Genomic DNA, 18,119 nt, shown 5'->3' on the forward strand with positions numbered 1-18,119 from the left:
TGCACTCCAGCCTGAGTGACAGAGCTAGACTCCGTCTCAAAAAAAAAAAAAAAAAAAAAAAATTTAATTTTCCCTTTCTTTTTACCTTTATACATGGGGTGAAAGTGACCCTCAATGTCTATTTCAGCTAATAAAAATTTATGATTTCCTATAATTTGACTTTCTTGAATCTACCATGGAGATAGTTTCTGATCCTAATAATTCACACCATCTAGAATTTTATGTTAAACATTAAAACTGCAAGAACGGTGATTATTAAGCCCACTTTTAACTTTCTGTTTCTACTCTGTTCATTTCACTTGGACTGTTTGTCCTTTCTGCCCCTCCAAAGGATTAGTTCAAATTAATGTCTCACTTTAAATACTCTGATCCACCCTGATTTTGTTGTTCTCCCAACATTGACTACTGCATTTACAGTCAAATGCTAAATTGTATGATGTTTTCTTTTCTTTTTTTTTTGTATGACATTAATTTTCAAGTGCTTAACCTTACTTCTCAATTAGGCTGACAGCAAACTGGTGACCAAGATTCAGACCTTATTCTTCTATGTCCTTGTGATCCTGGGATCACAGGAAATGCTTTAAAAAGAATATGGTTAATTTGTACCATCTACACATTGATTTCTCCCATGTTCATGTCCTTAAAATATCATCATACTTGCCATCAAGTATGACTGTTACCTAAATGGTGCTGTTACCCAATGACCAAGAAGGGGTTATGTTTTCCACTTCTTCCCCTTTGTAAAATGGCAAAAAAGAAACTAAATAATAAAACCACTGAGATTAAAAGAGGAGAATGGGAGGTAAACAACTACTTCTGTGCAAAAAGTATCCCTATGGCATTTTTTTTCCCCACAATTAATTCTATTCCCAACGCTTTTCACCAAGGATAGTATTGTGTCATGGTTACTATACCCTGGGCTGACATTTAGTCAGGAGGCAACAGTTGAAACAGTTGTTTCCAGCTGGTATCCATTTTGACTCGGTCTCTATATAATACTACTTGTTAAATATTTTTATTATCTCCCCTCAGTAAAGCTGATAGACTGGCAGATTCTAAATACACCCATTCATGTGAACACAGAATATGAACTCCAGAATTTTTCCAAATGCTTGTTATGAAAGTGATGTTAAGAAGGATTTTATGAAAAAACATTCGGTATCATTTGATTTTAAAGTTTGTAATTGGTTATGCTATACCTACTTGACTACCTCTAATACCTATTGGCTAAGGCACAGTGGTATGTGCACCTGTAGTTCCAGCTATTCCGGAGGCTGAGGCAGGAGGATTGCCTGAAGCCAGGAGTTTGAGGCTTCAGTGCACTACGATCACACCTGTGAACAGCCACTGCACTCCAGCCTGGGCAGCATAGCAAGTCCTCATCTCTAAGTAACATTTAAAAATAATGCCTATTGCTTAGCTTATCTTCACCCAGGAATTGCCTGGAAGTGTTTTAAAGTGGGAATCTAGTCAGGCGCAGATCGAAACCAAACAGAAGTTGCTGTGAGTAGGTCAGTACAATAAATAGATTTGAGGTGTAAGAAAGAGAATTTTGGAGGCTGGGAATGAATGACTGCAGCTGCTAGGCTACTTTGCACTATCTAGTCTAGGTCTTTGGGCAGTGATACTCCATATAGGTATTCAGCTGCCATCCAGAGGGCTATGGAATCACTCCAAAGGCTTCAGTAGTGCTCTGACATTATTAATGACTCTCTTCTCTATCATCTTATATCTACATAGTCTTATAAAAACCCTACCAAATTGTTCCTGTGAAGAGTACAGTACTTGGTGGTAGAAGCAGAAAACCTTTCCTCTTAATTAACCATACATTCGTAAGTGTTAAAGTCAAAGAAAAATAAATTATTCAACACTGACATTTTATTTTCCGAAGTTTTATCATTTTTACAAAACAAAACAAAATGAAACAAAAAGCAGGTATCAAAATCAGCAAAGAGTTTATAGAATTTCTGCACCAGTTTGCACATAAGTCAGTGATTACAAAACTGGTGTCCAATGTAAATACTAATCACAAGCTGACTTCCTCCTTGGTCAGGTGGTTTGTTTTGGAACTACTGGATATTTATAACTTTTTATAAGCACCGGTCATTTTTTGAGAACTGATTTGGTTTGTCCAACAAAGTAAACCATTTTTTGCTGTGTGGCAGTTTCTTTTTAAAAAAAAAAAAAACACTGAGCTAAAACACAGAATGTGTATTTGTTTGGATCTGAACCAAATCTTCTGAGATCCCAATTACCCTGAAGAACACTGAAGACATTTATGGGGCATATTAAATAGTATCTTAAATACTAGTTGTATGCCTCATAATGTCTAAGGCAGCTATTATATTTCTAAAGAAAGTAGCATTTCATTCAGAGGCTGCCCAGAGTTTGAATTACACCATAGTTTTTCTTTCTTTCTGCAAATCATTCTGATTTACAGTTTTTTCCAAACAGAGCCATATTACTGGAACAAAAGTTTGATGTTCATGCCCAACAAGCTCTGATATTTTATGGATACATTTGTATAGAGCAAGACTTCTTGCTCTGAACCCTGGGTGACCACAAATAAACTGAGAGGCCATGATTATTGGATGCTGAGAGAAAGCAGCACACTTAAACCCACAGTACAGATAATCAGGAGGCAAGCAAAAACAAAGCTAGAACTCGGTAGTGGTATTCACCCACCACTTACTCCAAAAACATATTTTGCTTAAATAAGGGAAATATGGTCCAGTTTTGCAATGTTAATAGCTGCCAGTCTCTCATATCTTTTATAAATATCATTTCCCGACTAGCAGTGAGCGAGGAAACTGGCCTCAAAATTCTGACCAAATCTCTCAGTATTAGGTAAAAATAACACAAAACAAAACAAAAAACCAGCCAATAGGGGTTAAAAATTGCACAATTAAACTTGAATGTAAATTATACTATATACAGACTGGTATAAACATCACTGAAATGGTTTTGAAAGGATGAAACATTTATATTTTAACACAATTTCTTCTATATTATCCCAATTTTCATTAAAGGAAAACTGATATGTAATTTTCTTCTTTACATATATGAAAAAGCAAGAAGGCAAAGCTGAGAGAAACAGATGCTACCCACAGGGCAGCGGTGGCATTTGGTTGTTTTGGTCTTTGTACCAGCAATTCCCACTCCCAAGGCAGATTTCCACTTCCTGCCAGACTACACGGTTTTTCTTGCAGTCAAGACACGAACAATGGACCCTACTCCTCCAGCAGCAAGTGCCTAAAAACAAACCAAGATGTAAATGTTGACAGAATCATAAAAGGTCAATTCTCATATTAAGTAAAACATATCTCTTACAGAAGGAATGGGCATGGCTATAGACCCTGAATTTATCATTTAACAAATAATAAATTCTTGAACACCAATTACGCACCAGGTACTACTGTTCTTGCCACTGGGGTTACAGTAATAAACAAAACCCTGAAAGTCCCTGCCCTCATGAGCTTACATTTTAGTAAGATACTAGTTTACATTCTAGTACATTAATTCTAAATAATGTTTTAAAAAATCTGCAGCGTAGTCTTCCTGCTCAAAACAGGTGGACATTCTACATCTCTCATTCTCACCACACAGTCAGGAGAAAATTCAAACTGGGATCAACCATCCCAACTTCCACTTTAATTAGTTAGCCTTTGTCAGATTTTTTTCTCCCAAAGAAAGAAGGTATTGTTTAAAAGAACTTAGAAACTTTAACTCTGACTCTAATTTGAAAAACAGAGAGTAATGATCAAGTATTAGGAATCTGAGCTCTGGTTTCTTTCTGTTCAAAAATATTTACGGAATACCTTTGTATACTGAGTACTGTGCTAGATGCTGGGGATACAAAAGTGAACAAATACAGCATTTCCTGGTCTAGCACGAGGAGACAGACATATAAACAGATAACTTTAATCTAATGTATGAAATGAGAGTTGTGCTTCAGGTGCTGTTAAAGCACCAGGGAGTGGTTTATACCCAGATTAACAGTACAGAGGAATGTTTCAGCTAAGGCTTCCTGGAGGAAATGACACATTAAAAGAATGAGCAGGTGACAGGCTAACACCAGAAAATCATGAGCAAATGTATGGAGGTGTGAAACGATATGGTGCATTCAGGAAAAAGGCTGGCGTTGCTATAGCCGGAGGGGAAGAATGACATGGAAGATGAAACCAGACTTGGGAACTTGGACTTTATCCTGCAGGTGACTGACAAGGGCGATTCTGATTTTAAAGAGATCATTCTGTTAGCTGGGTAGAGAACAGATTTGAGGGAGGCAAAACTGGTAGCTGGGAAACCAGTCAGGAAGCTATGGCAACAGACTGGGAGAGATGCTGTGAACAGCTGCATTAGATACACTTGAACAGATAGATTTCAGAAATACTTAGAAGATTGGTAAAAACTGGTGACTGACATTTGGAAGAAATGAAGACTTCACACATGCCTCAGTTTCCTCAGCTACAAAAGAGGAATAACAGCAAGCATTTCCCTCTGTTTTCATGAGGATTAAATGAGTTAATATTTATAAAGTCCTTAGAAGAGTATTTGGAATATAATAAGTGCTTAATCAATGTTCACTGCAATCTTGAGGCTATACTAGAACTAGGTTGCTTGGTTTTAAAGCTGGCTCTTCATCTGTAAATTGAGGATGATAAAGATATTTATGTACTTCATAGGGTTGTTGTAAAGATTAAATTAAAACATTAATAGTATGGTGCCTGGCAACAGAAAGTGTTCCATGAATAGGGTGCCATATAAATTACTATCCAAACTGGTACATTTTAGAGTAAAAGGGGGAACTATTTATAGTTATGATGGGACAACAGGCATAAATTAGGGCTATCCTGGGAAAATTGTGAGGAATGGTTACCCTATCCATAAATGTTAGTTCTTTTTGATAGTGTATGAGGGATAAAGTGACTTGACCAAGGCTAAACAACAAGTTTTACTATGTACTTTTTTCTTACGTGTGTGTTTTCATTCAGATACACTTCAAACACTTAATATTTTTATGGCTGGTTCTATTTACATGTTATCCAGTTTTTTACCCAAAGCTCAAAATTCCTTGTACTCTTTTGACAGATGATGTACCAGCATCTACTTACATTGCAAAATATATGCATGAAAAAAAAAATGATTTAAGAATTCTTGATCCTCCAAACCCCTAATTCTTTAAAAAAAAGTTGTAAAATATCTAACACAAAATTTGCCATTTTAACCATCTTTAAGTGTAAAATCCATTGGCATTAATTACATTTACAATGTATTGTAGCCATCACCACTATCTGTTTCCCTAACTTTTTTTTACCACTCCAAGCAGGAACTCTGTACCCATTAAGCACTAACTCCCTATTCTTTACTTTTCCTACTTCCTGGTAACCTCTAAGGACTTTCCGTCCCTTTGTGTTTGCCTATCTTAGATTATTTCATATAAGTAAAATTATAAAATATTCGTTCTTTTGTATTTGGCTCATTTCACTTGGTATGTTTTCAAAGTTTACTCATGTTATAGTATGTGTCAGAATGTCATTCCTTTTTACGGTTGAATCATATTCCATTGTATGTATGTACTACAATTTACCTGTTCATCTGTTGATGATCCTTGTGTTGTTTTCACCCTTTGGTCACTGTGAAAGAATTCTTGATTTACATTGCTTATTTTCTTTTACAAAGTTTTGATTTAATTCAGAGTTCAAGATTATGTTTAATTACTAATAATCACTGCTGAATAAACACCAAGTGTTGGAATCAGAATCTCTTAAGACCAAGGCTAGTAAACATAAATATGAACTATCATTTTCATGCATTTTATTTGTAATAAAAAATGTACAACCAAGTCAAAATGGTTATTTAGGTGAGAGAGGTTGTCACTGTCATTCCCTATTGTAAAAGAACCAGTTATGTAGATTTATAATTCATAATTTACCTTTTCATGCCATTGCAGTAACACAGCACTGCTATTGTCAGAGGGGCTCTCAAATCCTTTATAAATATACTTCATTAGGAGATCCACACCATTCTTGTCCAGAGATTGAACTGCCTTTTCAATATCATTAGCTTTAAAAGAGATGAGCACCTTCAAGACAATGCTGCCTGCCCGGTCCTGGTGGGTAGATAAACAACAGAACATTCAGATGTATCTGTATGAGGATGGTTTAGAATTTCAGAAAGGCCACACTAAGAAGGTGACATTTGAGTAAGGACCTGAAGGACGTGAAAGAGGAAGGCCTGAGGAAAGTGTTTCAGACAGAGGAAAGAACACACTATTAGTGTGTGTTCAGTGTGTTCTAGGAATAGGAAAAAAACCCAATGTGGTTGGAGTGGACTGGTGGGAGAAAAGCAGGTGAGCAAGTCAGAGGTTACGGGAGGACAGATCGTGTAAGGCCTCCAGGCATTGTAAGGAGTTTGGCTTTTACTGAGAGAAATGAGAAGACATTGGAAGGTTTTAAGAGCAGTGCCATAATCTGACTCACATTTTAACAGGATCGCTTTGGCATCTATGTTACAGAGAATAAGCAGTGGGGGTAGGAGATAAGGTAGAAGCAGGGAGAGCAATTAGGAGGTAATTGCAGTAATACAGGCCGGATGTGGTGAGCACAGTAGCAGTGGAGGTGGTTAACAACTAGACAGACTATTGACATAACTGAAGGCAGAGCCAAGAGGATTTGCTAACAGATCAATGTGATAATTTAACAATTTACTAAAACAACATTTAAATTTTATGTCTTGATCTTAAAAAAAAAAACCCCAACAAAACAGCTGGGTGTGGTGGCTCACAGCTGTAATCCCAGCACATTGGGAGGCCGAGACGGGCAGATCAGCCCGGCCAAAATGGTAAAATCCTGTCTCTGCTAAAAATACAGAAATTATGTGGGCATAGTGGCATGTGCCTGTGAGCCCAGCTACTCGGGAGGCTGAGGCAGGAGGATCGCTTAAACCCGGGAGGCGGAGGGTGCAGTGAGCACAGATTGCGCCATTGCACTCCAACCTGGGCAACAGAGTGAGACTCCGTCTCAAAAAAAAAAAAAAAAAATTCCCAACAAAACAAGGAAGCAGATTTGCAGTTCCACTTTGAATTATCCTTCAGAAGTAATTTTTTCTTAAAAACTTTCTTTTAAAATTTTAATAAACAAAGCTGTCTTAAAAGAAAATTGTAATTTATATGAATTGACTGTAGATACGAAATATAGTGATGTTCATTAATAATGATCTTTTTTCTTTAGCAAAAGCCTGCTACAAAAGCAGTTATTTTCTTACCCATCCAGGCAAGCAAAGAGAACACTTAACTGACCTTTCCAACAATTTGTTTCTCCTTCCATTCAACACAAAGTGCTACCTCCAGCATTCCTACTGGTCAGGATTTCACACAACGTTTCTACTACCTATTGTTATCTTTGGTTTAAAGACTATGCAATCACCAGATTTAGAAAAATATCTTTGCATCCAGGGTAAAAATAAAATTTCAACGACATTCTTTACAACTTCCAAAGCAATCTTTCCCCGATAAAAAATTATATTATCTAGACAATTATTACATATTTACCTAAGTTATTACTTACTACTATTCAATTGAGATTCTTGAAGCTCCTAGGATGCATGAATAGTTAAGGACAATGAGGTTGATGCTATGGGCATCATTTTAAATAAATACCTAAATAGGTTAAGAACTACTAAAAGACTGCAGAGAATATAAGTTGCACAACCATTCTGAAGGACAATTTGGCAATACTACATGTACCAAAAGCCTTAAAAAAGTGCGTTCTTTGATCCAGTAATTCACTGCTAGCAATTTATTCAAAGAGAACAATTAAAAATTTACCAAAAAATATTCATTTCAGTGGTTTACAATAGGAAAAGTCAGTCTAAATATATAACAAAAGATTAGTTATGTATACACTGCAGCTTATCCATATACAACTGTTAAAAATGCTATAGAAATACACTTATTGCGAAGGAAATCTCTTGTACATTGCATACAGCCGAAAAAGCAGGTTATAAAATTTCATTCTTACAAAACAAAAGGGAACTCTAACAATATAGCAAGGCCCCAAAGTAGGAACTGTTATCTCTGGGTGGTGGGACCATAAATGACTACCTTTTTAACCTTCCCATCTGTCTGAGCTTTCTATAATAAATATTTAGTATCTGTACGGTTTTTAAAAATCTTTAAAAAGCAATTACAATCTGTTTATTTTTGTAAAGATTTAACTTATTTTTCAAACCTTTGCTCAAATTCAGCCTGAGTGGTCTCCTCTAAAAACACACACAAATGATTTCACTATCGTTTGAACTCACTGTGTCTTACCATGCAGCATTATCATAACTACATTACAAGGCTATTTTTTCACGTGAAATTTTTACCTATCAAACCACATTATACACTCTTCTATGTCAAAGATAGCAAACAGGTAAAATATTTTTTTTTGCAACTGCAGAGGATTTTACTAAGAATAAGATATCAGCAGAGATCACTGTGTTGTAGTCTGCGACTCACCTTCACTGCCTGACTCTTGGTGTTGATAGGGGGGTTCTTCAGAGCTGCCTGTAGGGCAGCTGTCATGTTTCCTGTGATGGAAGTTAAGGGTGTAGCAGCAAAGCATGGCTCCCAGGAAAGTATTATAACCACTGGTTCTGAAGACTTGATTTACATATAAAAAGAAAATTACTGGTCACCATGTTCAATACTGGAAATTCAATGTGTTGGTTTCCAGGATGTTAATCAAAGGCAAGATATCAAAAGCAAAAGACAACATTAGACTTTCTTTTTAATAAAGCAAAGACTGTTTCACCCTTGGTTCTAACTATCAAATGAACACCTTGATAGTCTTTCATTTCCCAGTGAGATACATATGCAAACACTACCTAGAGTGGTGTTAAAGAAATCCTAAAATATGTATCAGAATTATTAGTCCCCCAAATGAAATAACCTATTATCAACCAAAATGTGTCTTTTCCTGTGATTCTAATTGAAAAAATAAAGACCAAACTTTTACTATATTCTGTATTAACTGAAATGCTGGTAGAACATGCTGGCCAGATTAGCAATCTCAATGATACACATTAGCAGTCTCTCAATATAGATGAAAAGAGGCATCACAGAAGATGTAATAATTCATATGTCCCTTAGGTGGCAGCTTAATTTTTTGCTTTAGATACTTTCTCTCATATTTCACAAAGGTAATTCAAACTGTGTTAGACCATACCTATTAAATTCAGACTCTCTTTGAAAGCACTAGTGAGTTAGCAAGCATGAGAAACAGAAGGCCAATCAGACTGTCAGAATGTACCAGACATTCCCCTAAAAGGAAAACCACAGAGTTCACTTGTTCCTCCATCTCTAGTACCCCACCACTAGGGCTGTCTTTCCTGGCTGTATGTAAGGGTAAGAAAAGACAGTATCTTTGTATTTTAAGATGTACTGATCAAAAAGTGGATCCACTGATATGGATACAGCAGTACCATTTAAGAGTCACCATAAATTACCTAAAATACATTGGGGTTTCATAAAACACCATCTATCCATCACAAATAATGTTTTTAGGAAGCATGTTCACCATTTATCTTCCGAAGAAAAAGTTCTTACACACACAAAATCTCTGGTTGACAAGCTGTTATTTTCAAGGCTGCAGGGATTTCTAGAGAAGCATGCCTCATGTGATTAGCTCATTTTTTATGACCCCAAGCACTTATTTAAATCATGTAAAAGAGCAACAGCTAATTAATTGTGAAAGTTGTGGCAATCAATGGACTATCTATATATTGATAAACGTCTAATGCTGTATTTAGGTGCCTTTAAAAAAGGATACTGTTGCCATTAAATATTTTCACTCACATTTTCCCCACATAACAGGACATTGAGTCTTCCTTATTCATCCAATAATCAGAAATGCATAAAAAGCCAGTGTTTGAGATTTTCTAAAACTATAGCTTCGGTTTTTTGCAAAATTTACATTTTTCTAAAAAAGATGTAATGCAAATGCGAAGCCAAAGTTATGAATATTCAAATATGCAAAAACAGAAACCGGGAACTGACAGCCATATTTTAACTAAAATGGAATCAATTTTAGGATTACAAAAATGAGTCTGCTTTATACAAATGTCTCATCTTCTATCTTATTCATTGGGGTTTATTTTAAATATTTCCAAGGATTCTCCATACGCATTTTCCGTCGTTTTTTCTATTGTCCTTTTCTTAGCAGGTAAAAGGCTCCAAGCTTCCTTCTAGGAGTTTTGCATTTTTTGTATTCATTCCCCTCCCCCGGTTAACAAATTCTGTGCAATGTATATTTCGTCAAATGCCCCCCCCCTTTTTTTTTTTTTTTTAAAGGCCAATGGGCTGAAAGCATAGGGGATCTCAATTTTCGAACCGTACCATCTACCTCCTGCCCCCGGTAAGGAATAAACTGTCTTAATGCTAGCAATAACAAAAACACAACAAAAAACAAAACCACTAAGGAAAGACGCAGGTTCCCTACAATCAGAAATTTCTGGAGCTAATGTGACTCCAGGAAATAGAGTTCTACGAAGAAAAACTTAGGCGCTCGGCACCAGCTTTCCCTACCAGCCCGGGCCGCCTTCCCTAACGCCGCGTAGGCGCGGCCGGCGGGACCTGTTCCCGAGGCAGGCAGGCACTCGGGTGCAACCTGAGGAATCTGGGGGCGTGGAAGGCACGCGGGGGAGGGCAGGCTTCCAAGAGTGGGACCCTCGCGTCTCCTGGCTACTGGGTAGGAAACGGGGGCTTCCTCCTGCCCTTTCAGAGCGGGAGACCCCAAAGAGACAGGTTTAGCTGCAGGTAGAGAGGGCAGCTCCGCGCCGGTGCCCCGCGGATCCTTCAGGCTCCCGGGTCTCTGGACAAGGGCGGGCTGGGCTGGGCTAGGGTGGGGAGAGCGGCGAATGCAAGGATATTGCCGCAGGCAGGAGTCCACCTCGCCCTCGTCGGGCCCGGCCTGGCCGTCGCCCCCATCTTCTTCGTCCACGAACTTGTTCTCGTCATATTCATCCACGTCCACCTTCCGGAACCGGGCCGACGACACTGTGTTCTTCGACATCCCAATCCCTACCAGCGGCAAAGGCCTCTTCTTGGCGCTGCCTCTACCTCAGCAAGCCGAGCCCAGCAGCCCACTGCCCGGCGCCTGATTCACTTCCCTCTTCCGCTCTGGGGCGTCGCCGGCTGCCGTGGCTCGGACGGTTCTGGGCCTGCGCGCCAGCCCTGCTTCTTCCTCCTCAGGTTCACGCTCTCCTGGCGCCTCCCACGCCGCCCCTGCTGTTTCACGGAGAGCGCGCGCGGGGGAGGGAGCGCGCAGGACACAGCGCGCAGGCGCGGGCTCTCTGTAGGCAAGGGGCGGGACTGGGCGAAGGAGGAGGGGGCGAGAGGGAGGGCCGAAACCTGGATCGCGGGCGGAGGTAAGAAACGATTGGTCGTCCGAGTGCATCACGTGATTCCCAGGGAGTTCCCATAGAAACGCTTTTCTGCGGTCCAGTCTAGGGGGTCTGAGGTTGTCGGTGATGGGCAGCAGTGGCAGGTGGCATTGACTTTTGCTGCAGCCGTCAACGACCTGTCATCCGGGTCCTGCGTACGGTCCGACTGGCTGGGACTTGGATGTGGGTGGGATGGACTGGCTGCCGGACCGAGTGCCCTGCAGTTGGCAGGAGTATGAGGCGGAGTGATGCACACCGGGGCGCCCAGCATCGTTCTAATTGCCAGAGACGTTACCTCGGACTGTGCGCTGCTAGGGGCTGCGTTCCTGAGCGGGAAGCCCGTTTCCTGGGGTTGGAACTACCCTACTTGGCCAGCGGGAGGTCCCCAAGGACGGAGTCGAAAGGTCAAATCTTATCTGTCAGTGCTGTGTGAACGCATCGCGACGGGATCTGCAGAACCTTAACTCGGTATCAAATCTACTGGGAGGGAGGGGAACGTGTCCGGGCAGGCGCTGGGGTCGGTTGGCAAAACTGGGGTGAATTTGTAGAATTTGGGAAAGGGTCATTGACATCTTAAAATAAGTGGTTGTTTGGAGCAAGAATGCCCAAAAGGGGTGAGGGTAGGTTAGGCTCTCTAGTGCTGGGGGAAAACAAAATGGGTAAGGATTGGTGGAAACCAGACCTTTAAGGTTTATATTATGGTTTAAGATTTATGTGATTCCATCTAGGCCAGATTTAAAAAAAAATATTTGACATCCCCATTTCCGGAATGTAGGAGATAAAGGCACTAAGACGAAGGAAATGGTAGTTGTGCTGTGTGTATTACACTGAGGAACAAATATTTGCAGGATAAAATTAATTTGGACATTTGGCTGGACATTGCTCAGGTATGGGTCCAATTTAGTTGGACCTCGAACAGAAGACTGGCTGTTGTCCTGTTGTGTGCCACAATCTTTGGTTTCCAGTGCTGTGTTGAAAAGAGCACTGGGCTTAGAATCAGAAAACTCAGGCTTAAGTCTTGACTCTTCACTCATAATGTTTGAACGAGACATGTCACTTAAAAATCTGTCTCAGATTCCTCATCACCGAAATGGAGCTAATAATGTGCACTTTACAAGATTGTTCTTAGGATTAAATATCACGAAAGTGTTTCCAAGCTCTAAAATTCTACGTAAATGTAAAATGCATGTTACTTGTACCATTGGTTTTGGGACTAGTCTTATAAATTGCTTCATGATATATGGTGTTTTATCTTGTTCCTAGAAGAGATGGAAAGATTCTGAAGGGCAGAGACAATTTTTCTTTTGTATCTTCCTTCCATCTGACAAAAAACTAAGCATGCAGAAGGGACTCGATACGTGCTTGATGAATGAATGAAAAGTGAAAGACTGTACAGTTTGAGAATCATACTGAGAATAATAGAAGAGGGAGAGAGATCTCAAAATTAAATGTTTGTTGGATATATACGTGTAAATACATACATCTAGTCTTCTTTAAGTTCAAAAAAATACATATATATGTGTGTGTGTATTTACTATGCAGTATATAATATATAAATAGAGAGTGGGAGAGAGACCTGGAGAATGGAATACATCCCTTTTTCTTGGGAAGAAGCAATGTGGCGTTTTTCTGTTCCCAATTAAACCACTCTTCTATAAGTATATCATTTAGGTGATAGAAGTAACATTGCTTTAAATTAACATTCAAGTTATGAACATACACACTGGTAAAAATTATCTTAGGACTGTCTTAAGACAGCAAAGGAAAAAATTTTACTTGTTGGTAATATTTATTTTAAAAAGCCATGTACTGAAGTATGTAATCATTACTATGATGGATGGCATTATATAACTTAGAGATTTTACAATTTTTTTTCAGTTTCAGTCTTTGCTAACTTTAGTAGATGTTAAATCAGTATGCTTTAGCTGTTAAAGCTGATTGTACTTTTTCTTCTTTTAAATCAATATTTTTCTTTGAAGAGAAAATCGAACAATAGAGGCACTATTGAGAGCAAATGGAAACAGGGATAGATTCAAGAGCTAATATAGCTCTTCTCTTACATTTCTATTCTTTTGTATTGCCTTATTTAGGACATTTTTTATTTTCTTATTTGAGAACTATGAAAGAATCCCAGAGTAGAAATCAGCTTAAGGGAATAGTGAAAGGAGTTTAAATAATCGATTGCTCAAGGGTATAATTATTTTGATTGCTCAGAATTTTGCTCTATATGTTTAATGTGTTAAATGTAATTAATTGCCAGCCAAATAATGCTTATGGCATTTAAGATGTGAAAAATGTCTTTTCTAATGCAGTAAATTTTATTGTCTTACAATGATCTAAGTGCCTAGTACATAATAGGTACTCAATGTGTTTCTAGCCAATGATTTAAGGATCTGATAAGTTAATTTTGGACTAACATTCAGAGATTGAGTATTTTTTAATGGGCACATAAATTACTTCTCCACCTTATTAGCTAGTTATATCTTTATAAAGCTTTAGGGAAATTTTTGTGTGTATGTGGAGAAATCTGTCCTTAATTATCTTTTAATTAGAAAGCTCATTATTTCACTTCCTTGCAAATTCTAAATTTTTAATGTCAATCATGATACTTAATTCATCTTACGTAATATTACTTTCCTTATTTTAATTTTTCAAATGAGTGCTTACCCTGATATAAAAGGTTTATAAGGTTTTAAGACATTTTACTTGTGCAAATAACCTAGTTTGGTTCAATACCGAAGCAGGACTGAATCTGAATTTTCTCAAGGTTAATGCTGTATATGTAGTTCCTTATTTTCTGTGATGATGCAAACAGCCAAGGATCTTTTCAGTTAGAAGGGACTTTAATAAGGCTATAATAGGTCTTTCTTTTCAGACATTTTAAACCAAGGATTCTAACATGTGCTTCTCTTCCCCAAACTTGCCACTAAACACTTAAATAACAAATAAAGACATTGAATCCTGGCTGGGTGCGGTGGCTCTTGCCTGTAATCCCAGAACTTTGGGAAGCCAAGGCGGGCAGATTACTTGAGGTGAGGAGTTCAAGACCAGCCTGGCCAACATGGGGAAACCCTGTCTCTACTAAAAATACAAAAAATTAGCCGGGGGTGGTGGTGCACACCTGTAGTCCCAGTTACTTGGGAGGGTCAGGTGGGAGAATTGCTTGAATCCGGGAGGCGGAGGTGGCAGTGAGCCGAGATCGTGCCATTGCACTCCAGCCTGGGTGATAGAGCGAGATGCTTCATCTCAAACAAACAAACAAAAAAGATATTGAATCCTGCAACGTGACATTATTTATTTTTATTATTTGAAATAGAAGTGCAAAATGAATGTTAATAAAATATGTAAAACGTATTATAAATATAAATAAGTGAATTTCGGTTCTGGTAAGGATGCTTTAATACCAGGGTTCTCTGGCAACATAATATATATAAATATACATAATAAAAATGTAAAAATATTTTTAGCATGTTGTGCATAGATTATCTTATGATTTAATGCTCCTATGAATATCTGCCTCAATTGGTTATGTGTTAAACTTTAAGACACGAACCTTCAAAATTTCATTTTTTCTTTGTTTCAAGTTTTTTCTTTACATAATTTTATGATTACACATTAAAGTGGAGTAGATAGGGTGAACTCTCTACTAAAACTTGTCAACTAAAAACCTGTAAGCTAAAGAAAAAAAAAATCTCTAAATACATTGAATTTATTTGGGAATTAGAAAGGAGGATTATAACCTGAGATGCATAGCTGTGACAAGCTACATATGCATCAAAGAAGGGAGGATAAAGGGAAACTTTTTAAAATCTTATTTATTTATTTATTTGAGATGGAGTCTCGCTCTGTCGCCAGACTGGAATGCAGTGGCACAATCTCGGCTCACTGCAACCTCCGACTCCTTGGTTCAAGCATTCTCCTGCCTCAGCCTCCAAAGTAGCTGGGATTACAGGCGCACGCCCCCATGCCCAGCTAATTTTTATATTTTTAGTAGAGACGGGGTTTCTGCCTGTTGGCCAGGATGGTCTTGATCTCCTGACCTTGTGATCCGCCTGCCTTGGCGTCCCAAAGTACTGGGATTACAGGCGTGAGCCACCGCACCTGGTCAAAGGAAAACTTTTATTTGGCAAAAGGAGAAGTTCACGTAAGCTGGTTGGAAACAGATACTGGTTTTGGATACTCAAAGTCAGACTTGGCGACATTTTAGAGGAGGAGATGCTATTACTGGGCAGGTGTTGTTTTGAGAGCATTTTATCTGAATTGCTGCAGTCCTACAGAATTTCTTATTTTAGAAAGTCCTTGAGACAAGACTTCCAAAAATGTCTTTTATCTCGTCCATGCAATCATGAACCCTACTCCTTTGTGCTCTCCTGGCTCTAGTTTGTGTTTGACAAAAAGTGATTTCATCCTGGTATCTGCAATTTTCATAAACCTTTATTCATATATTAGTACTTCAAAGATTAAAAAAAATTGTAAATCTGTACTCTTGCCTCAGGAAAAAGATTTAGTGCCAAAGAATAAGTCTTATTTTTAAAGTATTGTGAATGAGACTTTTTCATTTGATTTTTTTAACTGCTTAATGATATAAAATGAAAGCTATGGACTTTAAAGCATATTTATCCTGTATTCTTTCTTAGCATGGGGGTATTTTATTAATGCTAACAGTTGTTTTAAGGTTGCATCTCTTATCACACTGTATAATATTTGAGGTAATGATAATTTACATCTTCTTTTCCAATATTTCTGTCACTTATTTTATCTTATTGTATATGCTAGAATGTTGAAAGGAGTGTTGAAAAATTGAGTGCTGGGCTCTTCTGCTTTGTTCCTATATCAATGGAAATGCCTTTGGTATTTCAGCAGTTGACATATTTACTTTTGCTTTATGACTTTTAGAAATGACGGCTAAAATTATCAAATGCCTTTTATGGGGATCTAATCATAAAAATCGTATAGTTTCTATCTTTGAATTTATGAGTGTAGTGAATATATATATTTTTCTACACTGAAAAATTCGCATGTTTCTAGAATAAACTCTATTTGGTTGTGTAATATTACCATTTTAATTACTTGCTGGATTTGATTAGTTTATATTTTGTTTGTATGGTTTTAGAATTTTTTTTTAAAAAGTTCAGACAGGATCGCACTCTGTTGCCCAGGCTGGAGGGCAGCGGTGTGATCTTGGCTCACTGCAGCCTCGACCTCCCAGGCTCAAGCCATCCTCCCACCTCAGCCTACCAAGTAGCTGAGACCACAGGAGCACGCCACTACCCCTAGCTAATTTTTGTATTTTTTTGTAGAGATGGGGTTTTGCCATGTTGTCCAGGCTGGTCTTGAACTCCTGAGCACAAGTAATCTGCCAGCCTTGGCCTCTCACAGTGCTAGGATTATAGATGTGAGGCACTGCGTGCTGCCTTTAAAAATTTTGTTCTGTAGGTGCAGTGTCTCCCTATGTTGCCCAGGCTGGTCTTCAACTCCTGGACTCAAGCAGTTCTCCAACCTTGGTCTCCCAAGTGATGAGATTACAGGCATGAGCCACCCCACCATGCCTGGCCATAATTTCTGTTTTTAAGTAAGATGGATCCATAATTTTATTTATTTGTGCTATCTTTATCCAGTTTTGATATTAGTGTTAGCCTAACTTTGTAGACGAATTTAGATTTCCACCTTTTTTTCCTACGCTCTGCAATAGTTTAAATGATGAGAAATTATCATGCTATTTGGTCTTTGAAAGTTATAGAGTGTGCTGCAAAACGACCTGGGCTTGCTGATATTTTTAGAGGTAGATCTTCGATCATTCTTATCTTCTATTATTATTGATTTGTTTTTCTTTCTCTTATTGAATCAATTTTAGAGTTTATGTGTTTCTAGACAATCATGCATCTCATCTAGATTGCCAATTTATTGGCAAGAAGTTGCACAAAATATTTTCTTATAATTATTTTAGTATCTGCCATGACCATGGACGTTTTTCTTTTCTCATTACCACTATTAACTCTTTAAGCAAAACATTGAAATCAACTTTTTGTTCCTCAACCTGATTATCACAAATTCTAGTAACATATCTTTACTTCTTCTTTTTTGTTTTGTTTTGTTTTTGAGACGGAGTCTCCCTCTGGCCCAGGCTGGAGTGAAGTGGCGCGATCTCGGCTCACTGCAAGCTCTGCTTCCCGGGTTCACGCCATTCTTCTGCCTCAGCCTCCCCAGTAGCTGGGACTACAGGCACCTGCCACCACACCTGGCTAATTTTTTAAATATTTTTAGTAGAGACGGGATTTCACCGTGTTAGCCAGGATGGTCTGGATCGCCTGACCTCGTGATCCGCCCACCTCGGCCTCCCAAAATGCTGGGATTACAGGCGAGAGCCACCGTGCCCGACCTATCTTTATTTCTTAAAGAAAATAGGAAGTCAACTATCTAAGACTCATAGTTTTGATAATATTTGAAAGATCCTGCAATCCTTATAATTTCCTACTCTTTATCCTTATCCTGTTCATTTTTTATTAATAATAGTAACCACTTAATAAGTTTATTGTGTGTCAGACACTTGGTAAATAAACCCTTTACTTGCATTATTTAATCCCCGAGTAGCTCTACGGCCTAGAAATTAGTGTCCCCATTTTATGAATGAGTAAACTAAAGCTCAGAGAGGTCATGTAATTTGGCCGATGATATTCAATCAGCAGGTGGCA

At 38.3% G+C, this 18,119-nt stretch overlaps 2 protein-coding genes across 2 annotated transcripts in view; one reads left to right on the forward strand and one right to left on the reverse strand.

Moving 5' to 3' along the window:
* Positions 1–1,860: 1,860 nt before the first annotated feature.
* ARPC5 (actin related protein 2/3 complex subunit 5) lies at positions 1,861–11,333 on the reverse strand. The gene is made up of 4 exons (XM_023203466.2): positions 10,915–11,333; positions 8,504–8,576; positions 5,936–6,112; positions 1,861–3,252 (listed from the first exon to the last, which is right to left on the reverse strand). The coding sequence occupies exons 1-4, from the start codon at positions 11,055–11,057 to the stop codon at positions 3,190–3,192; spliced, it is 456 nt and encodes a 151-aa protein (XP_023059234.1). The 5' UTR covers positions 11,058–11,333; the 3' UTR covers positions 1,861–3,189.
* Positions 11,334–11,502: 169 nt separating this feature from the next.
* Positions 11,503–18,119, forward strand: part of RGL1 (ral guanine nucleotide dissociation stimulator like 1) — a 289,540-nt gene continuing 282,923 nt past the window's right edge. The window contains exon 1 of the mRNA XM_023203464.3: positions 11,503–11,895. The gene's annotated coding sequence lies outside the window, so the exon portion shown is untranslated. The remainder of the gene's footprint in view (positions 11,896–18,119) is intronic.

This window comes from Piliocolobus tephrosceles, chromosome 1 (genome assembly GCF_002776525.5).
Source record: "Piliocolobus tephrosceles isolate RC106 chromosome 1, ASM277652v3, whole genome shotgun sequence".
NCBI classification, from domain to species: Eukaryota; Metazoa; Chordata; class Mammalia; order Primates; family Cercopithecidae; genus Piliocolobus; species Piliocolobus tephrosceles.